The 15253-nt window shown below is 37.2% G+C and overlaps 1 protein-coding gene across 5 annotated transcripts in view; it reads left to right on the top strand.

Moving 5' to 3' along the window:
* Positions 1–15253, top strand: part of PLA2G4A (phospholipase A2 group IVA) — a 152051-nt gene that overhangs the window by 123897 nt on the left and 12901 nt on the right. For all 5 annotated transcript variants that reach the window (XM_026509247.4, XM_057315152.1, XM_026509244.4 and 2 more), the window contains one exon: positions 6971–7155. In XM_026509247.4, the coding sequence (XP_026365032.2) occupies positions 6971–7155 (185 nt within the window). The remainder of the gene's footprint in view (positions 1–6970; positions 7156–15253) is intronic.

Below are 15253 nucleotides of genomic sequence, written 5' to 3'. Positions count from 1 at the left end.
GATAAAAGTCTGTTTGTGATAGAGTCAATATCTATTTTAAAATTCATCCAAAATTAAAAAAAAAAAAACAACCCTTGCCCATTAATCAGTGACCTCATTTGTCTTGTGGCCCATGATTATACTTATTGCCATTATCATACCCATTAAATGTGTCTTCCTTAGAAACTTAGGCTTTATGGATGAATGATGACAGCCGTTAAAAAACTTAGTCTCAAAGGTCATTTAGAGCTAGAAAGAATCTTTAGAGCTATTTTACTCTAAAGAAAAGAAAGATCAAAGAAAGTCATTCTCATTGCCTACAGTTTTCTCAGCTGACCTAGCATGGGGTCACAGACCTCAGCGTTGCTCAGAAGCTTTTCCTTTCTGCTAGACTCCCTTCCCCTCAGCCCTTGTTTTTGTTAGTCATTGTTTTGCTGATGTCAAATGGAAGTTTCCTTTCTGTGTACTACATTACATCTGTTTTATGTTATTAGTTTGATAGGGCTACCCAGAATAGCTCCTGTGGTTTGCATAGCATGCATTCTGCACTCCACATTTTAACAACTCCCTGGTGGTTTTGCAATATTTTATGTAGATTCAGAGGTCTTCGGCTTCCTAGATCAAATGCAGCAGGCCTCGTTAAATTTGAATTCCAAGCCATATATATATGTATATATACGTGGTGTAAGTGTGGCCCTTGCAACATTTAGGACTTACTTGTACTAAAACATTATTTGTCGTGTGTCTGAAATTCAAATTTAACAGCATCTTGTATTTTTAGTAGATAAATTTGGCAACCTTAAGAAATGTGTCTTTCATTATTTTCACCTGTTTTCAAATTGTTCTCCATTTTCATCTTCCTTGTTTCTTTTGTTTATTCGTGCATTCACACAGTATTTACAGAGCACTTGCAACGTGTTTGGTACTAGGAAGCCAGTCGTCCGTGAGACACTGTAATCCTCGCCCTCATAAAAGTTGAAATTAGTTTTTGACCTTTCCCTGAAGTTTTGATTCATGGAAAGATTTATGTATTTTAGTTAAGAATAATAGAAAAGTAGAGAAAAACTGACACCCAGCACCGCTGATTCTGATGGAACTGTGGGTCAATGAAGACACAGTCCTTACTTCTCTCTGTGGTGCTTGGAGAATATCATTGTATGTCACCTAATCTGACTCCTTTCTTTACTGGGTGCCCTTTGAAAGAAGACTCACGGACAGTTCTCATAAAGTAAAAGGAGGAAGTAGAAAATTTAATCATCTCAAAATATGGTGTAACATCAACTAAACATTCTTTTGTTGACGTATTTTGGAATGTGTTAACCAAAAACTGTTTTCAATTAATGCTATTTGCAAAGAACTTTAAATTTTATTTTGTAATGTTGTATCTCATAAAGATTCTATTTCACTCACTCTGTATTTATCCAGCTGGAAAAAAAAGATGTGTATGGCATATAGATTTTAGTCAAGAATCTAGTCAGGTCAGTGATGAGTTCATTCAAATTCATAATTTACAGACTAACGCTGTTAAAAATGACTGCGTGTTAGATTGGTTTTATTAAATCGATTAGTGCTCTCTCAGACAGGTCCTTACTAAAGTACACCCTGTCTGTCTCCGATTATTTCCAAGTTTTAGACTAGCCACGTGTGTGGAGCTAAAAATTAAAACATTTATCATAAACTGTAATCATCTTGGTTCATAAAGTCTTCATTAGAACTTCTGTTTATTATACAGGGGCACCTGAGCCAGGTCATGATCTCAGGGTCGTGGGGTCAAACCCCACGGCAGGTTCTGCAATCAGTGGGGAGTCTGCTTCTCTCCCTCTCCTCCTGCTCCTCCCTCCGCTCATGCTCACTCTCTCTCCCCCCAATAAATAAATAAATAAATAAATAAATAAATAAATAAATAATGTTTTTTAAAAACCCTACTTATTATACAGTTAAAAATACCATAATTTTATTAAAACATTAAAGTTATTTCTCTCATTTTTGTACTCTCCCCATGCAAAAAAGAAATAGAGATTTTTATGTTATCTAGATATTAGGAAAATCTTCCATTTTAGTGTAGGAAAATCTTACATTTTAGTTTACCCTATGATGATTTTGTTTGTACGGATTAAAATTTGAGTCTCTTAGAATTAAAACAATCTCTCAACCTCAGATGAGAAAAAAATAGTGCCATTTTGTGCCTGTTACTTCACCTTGTAGACAATCTTTTGAAAATAAGAGAAATAATAAGATGAGGGAATGCCTCTCATTTGTTTACTTCAAAATAGTTGTATACCTTTAAAAACTAATTTCGGAGAAGCTGTCCATTATTTATGTGACTTCTTTCCTGTTTACTTTTCTGTTTATGTTACTTACTGTGACACATACCATCTGGAATAAAAAATCGAGGCGTGTGTTAATTTAGGCCAGAGTTCAGTACACAAGCATCCAAACATTTTTGTACATCATAAATTGAATTCGTGTAAGGTATTTATAAAATGACCATTGCAGGGGCGCCTGGGTGGCTCAGTCAGTTAAGCATCTGCCTTTGGCTCAGGTCATGATCCCAGAGTCCTGAATGGAGCCCCGCATCGGGCTCCCTGCTCAGCGGGGAACCTGTTCTCCCTCTCCCACTCCCCCTGCTTGTGCTCTCGCTCTCTCTCTCTCTGTCAACTAAATAAACAAATCTTTTTTTAAAAAATGAGCATCTCAATTATCCATAGCTGAACTGCTTTAAGGAGATGGTACATAATTATAAAACACGGCATATTTCCATACCTCACAAAGAACCTGCTTAACTCATTTACAGGTTTAGAAACCAAGTATGTTTTAAACTGTGGGAGGATATTGCCATAGTGGGATTTATCAAACTCTCGGACATTCTAGTAGGTATTGTACAATAAATTGGGTTCAAATTCAAATAAATTTGGAAAAACTAATTCTATCCCCCTCTTCACGATGTGATGGGCTGCTCTAATGAATTTAAGCAGCCCTACTTACGGTGCCCCAAGACAGTACTTGAAAAGCAGTCTGGCTTACATTTGAATCCTGGCCAGGCCATTTATTAGCAGGACGGTCTTGAGCAGTTACTTAGTATAAACCTCAGTTAAAACAATGATAGAAAAACAGCCAACCTAAAAACCAACACCCCTGAGCCCGATGGAACCTGGAACCATAGGGCAGCGAGTTTGCAACAGTCTTCACTATTTACTCCAAGGTTACTTACCAAATAGAAATAATAGTGGTACCTATCTTACAGACTTCGTGTGAAAATTAAGTGGCATTTTTTTTTAAGTAGCATCTTCATTAAAAAGGGCAGTTAGCCCAAGGCATAGTAAGGGGACAGGAAACACACAATATAATTAGCCGTTACTTTAAGCTGTTGACCTTCTATTTCTCAAACCTATTTGATCATGAAACTCTTATTTTGTGTATAGAACATCTGTTAATATCTTGCAAAACTATGTTGTTTGCAACACAATTAAGAAACACTACTTCCTGTCAGTTTATTTGGAAGGGTGGAACCATGGTGTTTAGCTGCGTGCCAGAGCTGGAAATTGGTCACGTCATGGTATATCTCTCAGATGTTATCTTGGATGTAAAAGAGAAAGAAAGGAGACTACCAGTTTCATGATGAGAAGGAACATATCAAACAGAATAAGAGAGAAGTGGTCTGTTTCAGTAAATCTTTTAGCTAAAATTTAAAAAAAGCACTAAGTGTTGGAAGCCAAAGAAAAATATTTGTGAACTGTCATTATACTTTATTATATTAGGGAAAATCACTGCATTGTGAAAAATATTGCCACTAATGTGTTTTTAAGATGTTTGTGTTTACTTGTGATTAAAGACACATATTAATGTGGTTTTGACGATCGATAGCTGCGTGGGTAGTTAATCTCTCTACATTGTAATCACTGCTTTTTAAGTTAGCCATTTGAAACCTTTTCCATTCTGTGGCCCCCACCACTTAGTGAAGTAACACAGACACACGGTACAGACGGCTCAGGCCCGGGCCTGGCTTGGAATCCTGACTATCACTGTGTGAAACTGGACCTCTTTTTTTTTTTTTTTAAGATTTTACTTATTTATTTGACAGAGAGAGAGAGACAGGCAGTGAGAGAGGGAACACAAGCAGGGGGAGTGGGAGAGGAAGAAGCAGGCTCCCAGCAGAGGAGCCTGATGTGGGGCTCGATCCCAGAACGCCGGGATCACACCCTGAGCCGAAGGCAGACGCTTAAGGACTGAGCCACCCAGACGCCGCTTCCTTACCTTTAAAATGACACTAATAATACCTCTTTTTTAAGAGTCTTCGAAGGATGATCAATCTCGTAGATGAAATTTCTAATACATGCGAGACACTCAAAATAAATGAAACTGCTTTTAGGAGAAATAAAAGTACCCAAATAATGAATGTCCAGCTTCTTAGTAAAATATTTAAAAACTAATATAAGACAAAGGCCCACAATTGTTCACCTTTCAAAAGTTTACACAGGTAATTTTTTATTTTTTTAAACTTTTTTTTTACATATGTAATTTTTAAACAATAAACGTTTCAGAGGAATAAATATTAAAATCGTGTTTGATAATATATCTGTATTTCAATGTTATAATTCTTAGGTTCGAGTTTCTGTGATAGATGGAAATTTAGAATCTTGGCTGGTAGCAAAGTACTTTGTCACTACAATCCACACATGCTTGATAAGAAAAGAAAGGAGAGTTAACCTGGAGATGATTATTTACCAAATAATTTCTCTTTTCTCTTCTTTTTGGCCTACGCATTCACCTCAGATATAGCAAGACTTTTTTTTTTTTAACTTGGCCTATCTTTTCATTCAGTCATATGTTCAATCATATGACCTTATTCTTGTCTAAACCACTCCCTGCCGTAGCTGGGGGGGGGGGGGTGTGGTTTTGTTTTTGTTTTAGCATATTTGGGTTTTTTTGTTTAAGACCATTCAGTCACACCTTTTCTCATTCACCAGTTCTGGGTAGTACAGATCACCTCAGCTGTAAACTCTTTTCCTCTTCATTCCTAAACACACTAGTCTATGTTTGTAGCATTCACTTGTTATTCAGTATTCTAGGGATGAGAAATTGTACTAAACAGGAGAGAAAAAAAAAAACACATGATTCCCTGTTAACTGTAGAAACTGAAAGGATAATAACATTTTAAGTAACTAAGCCCAAATCTAGAACTGTTTCGATTCACATTGAATAAATGTCAAGCCTAATTGTTTCATTGGTGCTTTTCCAATTTTAATAAGGAGGAGTATGGGTTTAATGGGACACGAAGAATTTAAAGATTTGCCTTTCTTTGGGATCCCTTGCTCTTAAAACGTAATGATAAAATTCACCATGAGAGGATTATAATCAGTATCATTCTTATTTAGAAATATATGGAGGAAACAGGGCATCTGGGTGGCTCAGTCGTTAAACATCTGCCTTTGGCTCAGGGTGTGATCCCGGAGTCCTGGGATCGAGCCCCACATCAGGCTCCTACGCTGGGAGCCTGCTTCTTCCTCTCCCCCCCACCCCCCGCCTATGTTCCCTCTCTCGCTGGCTGTCTCTCTTTCTGTCAAATAAATAAATACAATCTTTAAAAAAAAAAAAAAAAAGAAATATATGGAGGAAACGAATACGCTGTGGGTTCTCACCATATGCTGAACGTTTTCCTGGAAAATAGGTATTAACTATCTTATAGTTAATATAGGGGGTTCTATGAACACAAGTCAGTCTGACCCTCTAGTTTTTATTACTGCCTCTGTGAAAAGGCTTGCCAAATAGAAGTTACTAGCTTTCTCAGAGATCATCATGCATGTCTAGTATGAACATCTTCACTCTGTTCTTGAACTTTCCAGCCTTCTTCTTAATGGAACATGTGTGAGGACAAGGAGACAGACCAAAACAATTGCATGTTATTTCATTCAGCTCAAAACAGTTCCATTCTGATCACATCTCTCTTTCCTGGGAAGTGAATGAGGGGCACCACACATAAATGTGAAGAGGAGCATGTTACTATTTTGTATTAAAACATAAATGACTTCTAGACCCTGCTTTCTCTCAGATCCCCTTTTCCCCTCATTCTACTCTCCTCCAATACTGGAACCACACTGGGCTTCTTGCTGTTTCTCAGACATACCAAGTCTGATTCTGCCTCAGGGCCTTTGCTCTGGCTCTTTCCTCTCCCTGGAAAAAAATATCCCCCCAAATCTTTGGTTAGCCAGTTCTATATTATTACTCTGGTCTCAGCTCAAGGTCTTCTTCTCAAAAAGGTCTCTCCTGATTATCCAGCTGAAGTTACTCTCTATTACATGGCCCTCTATCATTTTCTACAATGCATTTAATACTGCCTGAACCATGTGTTTACTGATTTGCCAGTCATGTGCTCTGTTAGAGCAGAGTTTACATCTTGTTCAGCATCTAGAATAGAGCCCAAATAGTAGCAGACAATACACGTCTGCTGAAGTGTTGGCTGAGTATTTCCTTGGACTCCCATCACCTCGGGAGATGCAGTGTGGGATCCATTCAGACTCCTCCACTCCCCAGTTCTGTCACCATAGAGATGAATTTATTTCATCCTTCATTTATAGATATCATCTACCTCACATGTCTGTTACAACTTAAAACAAAATAATGAGGAAATGTTTTTAAGCCAGTAAAGACCTAGGTAAAGTGAAGTAATACGGCTAAACAAATCCAAATCGCAGCTTAGAGTTAATGTCGGGGCCTGATCTAAGTATTTTCCATGCGTTGTCCCACTTAATCCTCATAGCACCCTTTCTTGATCTTTTACCCTGAAAGTACAGATGTGGAAACTATGAGTTAAAGACAATAATTCATTCGCCATTGCTAAAGCAGGACTCATGCCCAGTTATGTTTGTCTTCACAGCCTGAGGGCCTAACCATATGAAATTCTACTCACAAATTTACATTAAAAATATTTTTATGTTCTAAATAATGTTAAATGGTCACTGAATTCATTCTTTTGTTTCTTTCCTTTTTAAAGATCCTGACGAGTTTGAGCAAATATATGAGCCTCTGGATGTCAAAAGTAAAAAGATTCATGTCGTGGACAGTGGCCTCACGTTTAACCTGCCGTACCCCTTGATCCTGAGACCTCAGAGGGGAGTTGATCTCATTATCTCCTTTGACTTTTCTGCACGTCCAAGTGACTCTAGTCCTCCATTCAAGGTAAGGAGAATTTATATAGCATTCCATTATCTAGCATGTTCTTTTGCACGCCTTGTAGATATCTCAGTCTTCTTCCCTCCAATTTCTTATCTCTTGAGCCTATTTTTCTACATTACTGTGAGTCATATTTTAAAAACACAGATGTGATTCAATCCCTCCCCTTCTTAAAGAAACTCGTAAAAAGAAAAAGAGAAAAAAAGAGAAAGAGGAAACTTGTAAATGATTCCCCATGGCCTACATTAAAGCTCACAGTCTTAAGCAGAACAAGAATTATGCAACCTATCTGAAGTTCAAGGAAATTAGGCGAGATTTGGATGTTAGCAAGTAAAAGATAATTAAAACCATGCATGGGAAGTTATACTCAGAGAAGAGGACATGAAATACTATTTTGAAGATTTGACAGCAATTATCAGGGGAAAATAACAAAAATCAAGGAAGTATACAGTGTTGTGAAAACCAGTTGAAGATACTTAACAACAAGGAAGTCTATGGTGAATGGGACAAAGGCAGTTTCAATAACATTGTGAGGGCAGAAATCATATTGCGGTGATTTGAAGGAGTGGAAGATAAGAAAATGGAGATAATCCTGTAGACTGTCCAGGGAAGAAGGAGATGCGCTATATCTGCAAGAGGTGGGAAGCAGGAAAACTATGTATATGGAGAGGTGGTTTGTTAATAAAAGAGACTTGAATGTGTTTAAATGCTGATGGCTGGGAGTCATTAATGAAGATGTTATTGGAGAACGGAGAGATGACATATGTGATAGGGTCACAGCCCTCGGAAGGTTCCATGGGTAAGGAGTGCAAAGGAGATACAAAAATACAGGTGGAGAGTGATATAGAAACGTCGATATTGGGGCAAGAGGGGAGGGAGAAGATAATGGCTATGGATGGAAGGTCACTGTTAGGCATGGAGAGGGGAAGTTAAGAAAGTACTCATCTGATGACTTCTCACTTTTGTAGGAATTAGAATTCAGTGGTATCTCTTAAGGGTGAGAGGGTGGAGGTGGTAGAGCCAGGATCCCGGGGAGAATAAAAGTCTGCCTCTGAAGAAATGAGAAAAAGTTCTGAACAGGCAACATATATTGCTTAGCAGCACTGTGGCCTCACCCAAGTGAGACCATGAACGTTACTCTTCCTTCCACCTGGAACACCTCAAAATTTCTTTAGACACATCTCAAGTGTTATCTTTCTTGACCTTCGCAGATAGAGTTTCAGTACAAAGGACTTAGTAGATTCTTCTAAATATGGCAGTTTTCATGGTGTAGTGTCCGTATTTGTTTACAATACATATATCTTCCACTGTCTGTGAACTCCTTGGGAACTAGGACACAATTTTGAATGTATGTTTTGTTTTAATCATTTGGTTCTAATTGTATTATAAGTGCCGGCCAAAGTGTGAGTAGGTCATTTTTTGTGAGTCAATGAATGAAATTCTGTGAGAGTGATGGAGTTATTATCCCCATTTCATCGATTAAGACATGGAAATTCATAGAGTTAAGTGACATAGTCCATGATCTCCCAACCAGGAAGAGTCAGTGATAACCAGGTTGACCAGGAAGTCAGTGATAACCCAGGTCAACCAGGAAGGGCCAGTGATAACCCAGGTCAACCAGGAAGTCAGTAATAACCCAGGTCCTCTGACATTTGCTTTCCTTCCCGTCATGCTATGATGAAACTGCTCTCAAGACTAACAGTGGCTATCATAACAACTCTTTGATATATATAAAGTCTCACTTTTTAAAAACGCTTTCACATTTGATTTTTTTTTTTTTTTGAGGCAGTTACTGGTATTCTGACAAGAAAACAAGGGTTGGTGAGATGAGCAATTTCATCACATCAACAAATTAAATAAGATAACAGGTGAACAGAACATAGTCCAGGACCTGGCTGGGAAAGTGCTAGTTAAGTAGTGGTCAAGCTGGACCAGATTCCAAGGCTCCAGAATGACAATCTAATGATCTTTCCCCTTTACTAGATGCCTCCTTTGAACGTGTTGTACATGTATTTTTTTCTGTGTGTGCACTATGTGCAGCAGTTAATGATAAACCATGGTTCTTGATCTCCAGAACATTTTAGCTTTCTTGGGGAAAAGACTTTTATTCACAAGAGTCATTGGAAGGAAAATGAGCAACTTACTGTTAGTTATTTGGCTTTATATAAGCATGTGTGTTATGGGAGATCCATATAAGACTAGATTGGTGTGTCCTGGAGTAGATGAGCAGGGAAATAAATAGAACAGGATGAAAATGGCACAGAGATGGCAGTGAGCACATCGGAGGAGATGGAGTGATCTGATTAGAAGTGATAAATATTAAGCTCCCTTTAGGAGGGCTTTAGGCCTGGATGATGGGAAATAGAGAATCAGTGAAGAGTTTGCAGCTGACAAACGACTTCATGAAATTGGAATTTTAGGATGATTAATTCCATGGTAGAAAGTAGGATGAATTGGAGATGAAGAGCAAAAGATTCAAATTAAGAGGAATTTACTACAGGGCACCTGGGTGGCTCAGTCAGTTAAGTGTCCGACTCTTGATCTCAGCTCAGGTTCTCATTTCTAGGTCGTGAGTTCAAGCCCCGCAATTTTTTTTTAAATGAAGACATTTTTTTAAAAAGAGGGATTTACTGTAATCCAAGCATAGGATAATGAAGTACTGTATAGAATGGGTGATTGAGAAAGCCAAGAGCAGGATTTGATGACCCGTGAGCCGCAGTGGGGAGGTGAGCTCCGATGGATGACTCTACGATGATAGCTTAGAAGCTAGTTCTGGAGGTGGAAGACACTGGATTATTCATTTCACCAATGGGAGTATAAAGGTCAAAGCCGTCCTTCTACATATGAATCACAGCTCTACTACCTCATGAGTTAATGTTGGGAAGGTTTGAGGATATCACTCTGTACCTCTAAAAAGAACCATTGTACTTTGTTGTAGTTGGACTTGGATTCATTATTTCTAATTAAGAAGAATATACACTTACTGTAAAAAATTTGGACATTTAGAATATATATCATTTCTGTTATTCATAGACAATAGCTGCTATTTTACTGTTTTCCTTTAGTCTTTTTTCTGTGTGTGTGTGTGTGCGTGTGTGTGTGTGTGTGTGTGTGTGTGTGTACACCAGGATCATATTGCTTTGCATTCTACTTCTTTCTACTTAAAATTATATCATGAGCATTTTCCCATGCTGTTAAATATTTTTTTAAACATAATTATAAACACAGCATGGTATCTCTGTATGTGAATATGCAAGGATTTTTTAACAATGCTCTGTTTTCCACTTTCAGATTATTGCTATCTTGTCACTTTCTCTCTAGTGATTATCCTGGCACATGAATCTTTAATCGCACATTTTATTAATTGCCGAGGTTGGCTTCTTAGATATGTATTAGTTTAAGACTTTTAATAAATATTTTCAGATTTCTTTCTCAGAAAGTCACACCAATTTACATTACTATATCAGATTGTATATGCTAGTCCTTGTTTTACATGGCTTTGTTGGCTGAAAAATATTAAAAACAAAGTTAAGGGGCACCTGGGTGGCTCAGTTGGTTAAGCGTCTGCCTTCGGCTGAGGTTATGATCTCAGGGTCCTGGGATCGAGCCCTGCATCAAAGCAGAGAGCCCGCTTCTCTCCCTCCCTCCCCCCCCCCCCCGACTTGTGCTCTCTGTCTCTCTCTCAAATAAATAAATAAAATCATCCCCCAAAAAAAGTTAAAAAAATTTACAATATGACAGAAAGAAGGAGAAGCATGTTTTGCTTCAATTTTTTCCCTTTGTTTGTGAGAGTAAATAGTTTGTCATGGTTAGCGTATACTGATGTTTTTAAACTACTTTTAATTGGATTTTTAGTATTGCTGCCGTTCATTAAGTGTTATTTTATATCTTAAGGATATTAAAGTTTGTCTTATTTTTGCGAATATGATCTAATGAGTCATTTGTATTGGCATTTTTATTTCTGATGACTTTAACATTTTCAGTATTTATGTAGATACTTCTTTCACTGGTTTTATTCTTAAAATTCATATTTAACAAGATCAGTTGCATACAGATTGATATTTTCCTTTTTATGATACTTTAAAATAGTCTAACTCATTAATATTTTTCAATGTATTGGGTGTATAATAACATAATCCCTCAAAGACTTTTTAAACATTATTTGTGATGCTTCCTTTATCCCGTTACTATATTCCTAGTGTAGAATGCCTGGATCTGTTTTGTGTTTAATCTGCTGTATTCCATTGCTTCATCTGACAATCTGACAATTCTTTTCTCAATACCACACTGTATTTTAATAGCTATAGCTTTATTATATGTTGACCATCTTAGAGTCTACAATCACTCCATATATAGAGAGTTACAAATTCTGTAGACATTTCTGCTATGCATTCTCATAGATGTGCTTTAGAATTACTTAGTCAGTTCCTTTCATCTCACCCCTCTCCCCCATATGTATATATTTCCTTTTATTATTGGTTTAGGATCACATAAAACCCATCACTCTGGCAACAGTATTTTCAGAGACTGATATAAAGGAAATTGCAATATATTATATATTACTTTTTTCCCCCAAAAAATGAACGTCAAGGGGCGCCTGGGTGGCACAGCGGTTAAGCATCTGCCTTCGGCTCAGAGCGTGATCCCGGCGTTCTGGGATCGAGCCCCACATCAGGCTCCTCCGCTGAGAGCCTGTTTCTTCCTCTCCCACTCCCCCTGCTTGTGTTCCCTCTCTCGCTGGCTGTCTCTATCTCTGTCAAATAAATAAATAAAATCTTTAAAAAAAAAAAAATGAATGTCAGGAGATTCAAAGTGAACAAAATGAATTTTTCAGGCTCTTTTGGAACATTGAAAATGATTTTAACTAGCGAGTGTTACGATTGTCATTATAAAATATGTATTTCTTTATGGATCTAAAAGATTACCCAAATATAATTTTTTTTTTCTAGAGAGAGAGAGAAGGGGCAGAGGGACAGAGAGGGACAGAGACAGAGAGAATCTTAAGCAGGCTCCATGCCCAGCACGGAGCTGGACGTGGGGTTCGATCTCACAACCCTAAGACCATGACCTGAGCCGAAATCAAGAGTTGGACATTTAACCGACTGAGCCACCCAGGTGCCCAGGCACCCCCTAAATATAGTTTTTAAATTGATAAAAAAAAAAATACTAATGTTGAAGTGGGACACTTATTTTAATTTTTCTTTGTTTTTAGGATACTAATTTTAGATATAATATAGCAAGTTTTAAAAATTGATGAGGAATCTACATGAAGCTTTTCGATAGGAGAGGAGAAGCTCCAGTGTAATAACAGGATTTTACTAAGTCGATTAACTAGTGAATAACTTTGTGTTTTTGAAACTGAAATATGAATGCCATTGGTAATAAAAGAACAGAGCAAAAATGCTGGACGAAAAAATAAAACCATAAATTTTATTCCATAATTATTGATCTAAGCATTTCATAAGAATAATTACATCTCAGATTTTGTCAGGGAGATATGAATGATAGATATCACGGCTTTTGATAGCGGCAATCACAGTTTTTAATATATCTTGTTGTAACTGGTCTTGGAAACTGATGATGTCACTGTCAGTAATACCGGAGGGGTTTTTTGTTTTGTTTTGTTTGCTTTTTTGATATGGGGTTTTTTTTTAGGTTTGTAGGCACACACCTTATAGTAGTCTGGATATAAAGAGCCTCATGATTCTAAATAATATTCTTTTTAATTGATTTAAGAAAAGCAGCTCTATGTTTCATTTTGTCAGGTTTCTTCTTATTAACCCTTTAATCGCTTAGGTATATGCCATGCAAATTTATTTCGCCATTAGAGTCCATCCAAGGAGAATTCTAATAGCATTTGTCTTTAATGTTGGTCATGAAAATAAGCCAGGGTCTTCCTATTCAAGTCTGCAAAAGAAACAGACTGTGATTTTAGAAAAAAACATTTTTAAGAAAGCTTTGGCTCCGGTGAGGAGCAAGCAAGGAGTATAGGAAAATTCAGAGTTTACCACTGGAGTTTTGGGGTTTGTTTGTTGGCCTTACTAAATTTTATAGAGAGTACTAGATTAGAGTTATTATGCCATAAATAATGTTATTTTATATTATGTTGCCATATATTGGACATAAATCTAACTCAGTTTTTCAGTGCCCTTTTAAATGCTTAATGAGCAGAAACCAGAACAATGGGTTCATTTTCTTCAAAAGAAAAGGAAGGAGAAAAGGAGAGAAGGAGGCACGGAGGGAAGGCAAAGAAGAGGAGGGAAGGAAGGAAAATTGGAGATGAGTCAATCTTCATAAATGATGGAAATAATGTATTTAAATTGACTTCATCTTTCAGTTTTTCTCTCAAGGCCAAAATTCTGTCAAACACACACACACACACACACACCAGAAAAAAAATTGTATTTTCCCACACTAACCTGATTTATTTGTTAACATTATGGCATGATCCTTGTGTTAGAGCCTCTGCTGTATGATTTACTTCTGACTTGTATTTCGATTCGTCGCACCATCATGGCCGAACTGGTCCAAGTGTTAGCTTTCCGGGCAGTGATCCACTATGGCTGATAAAGGGAACTGCCTGTTAAATGTAGCATTTATAGATTTACCTCAAATATTAGTTTCCAAGGGCTGCCATCACAAATTACCACAAATGGGGTGGCTTAAAACAACAGAAATGGATTCTCTCATAGTTCTGGAGGCCAGAAATTGAAATCAAGGCTTCCTCTGGGCCACATTCCCTGCGAAGGCTCTGTCCTCGCCTTTTCCAGCTTCTGGCAGCTCCGGGCTTTCCTTGGCTTGTGGCTACAAACTCCAGTGTCAGCCTCTGGCTCCATATGGCCTCTCCTCTGTGCATGTGTCTTCTTATGTGGACAGTTGTCATTGGATTTATGGCCCACCCAGATAACCCATGACAATCTCATCTTCAGACCCTCAGCTTAATTACATTTGCAAAAACCCCTCTTCCAGATGAGGTCTCATTCATATGTCCTTGGACTGGGTAGGGGGGTAAGAGCATGGACTTATCTTTTTGAGAGCCCCCACTGAACCCGCTACGTGTGTATTGGTCATTAAGGATCAGATGCCTTCTGATGAGTAGATATACCCAACATTAAGTTCTCTACATATTTTTGTGAAGGTATAGTAACATCTTAGTGAAGAACTAACGAGAAATATAAAGTGCTATGTAAATTCTACACATTATTAAATATACAAAATTATTTTCACCCCTGTTGCATTATAAAGTTCTTGGATCCTAATACCAGCATGCTTTTTATTGGAAGGGCTGATGACCATACCCACAAAATATTGAATTCTAAATTGTAGTTTCTAGCCATTGTGTCTTCTATTACTTGCTTCAATCACTTAAGATTCAATTTATTTACATATTTATATGCATATTTATACTTCTACCTCTTCCCAATCCAAAAATAGATTTTAAATATTGAGAAACATCATAGAAAGCACATATCCTAGGTGTGTGCAGAGAAAAAGTTCATTTCCTCTTGAGAAAAGCTAGTTTATTATATATAAGTATTTATATATTTAAAAACATATAAATATATATTTATCCATATATAAAAATAAATAAAATGGCATATATATGCCACTTACACTATAGTTTGAATATATTTCTGTGTTATTTAGACTGTTTTTCTTATCCTTCACAGTGTCTTAGTACTCAAAAATGAGTATATCTTACAAAGTATTGCTTTGAAGGGTACTATCAAATTTTTATTTCCACAGAAAATCATTTTAGTACTATGTAAATTTACCATGAATTAGTCTATGGAAATCTGAAGTATATGAGGTGTCCAACAACCAAAATGGATACTTATGATAGAAAATAGTTCTGGCATATTGCCATACTTTACGAAGCAGCAATGTTCTTGCTCATGGCATTCTTCTAAAATACCCCTTTCCAACTCGTCTGCTCTAGTCATAGTCTGGGTCATTGTTTCTCAGTCTTTACAAACAGAGAAACGAGACATCAGAAAGGAGGTCGTTTTTTCCATCCTGTAATCACCGTCTCTATAGTCATCCATTTTTAACCTTTTCCACAGAAGGATCATATCAGGAAAGGGAAAGTTTCAATCGCTTCCTG

This window comes from Ursus arctos, unplaced genomic scaffold (assembly GCF_023065955.2).
Source record: "Ursus arctos isolate Adak ecotype North America unplaced genomic scaffold, UrsArc2.0 scaffold_2, whole genome shotgun sequence".
Taxonomy (NCBI): Eukaryota; Metazoa; Chordata; class Mammalia; order Carnivora; family Ursidae; genus Ursus; species Ursus arctos.
This window is presented reverse-complemented; position numbering and strand designations above follow the sequence as displayed.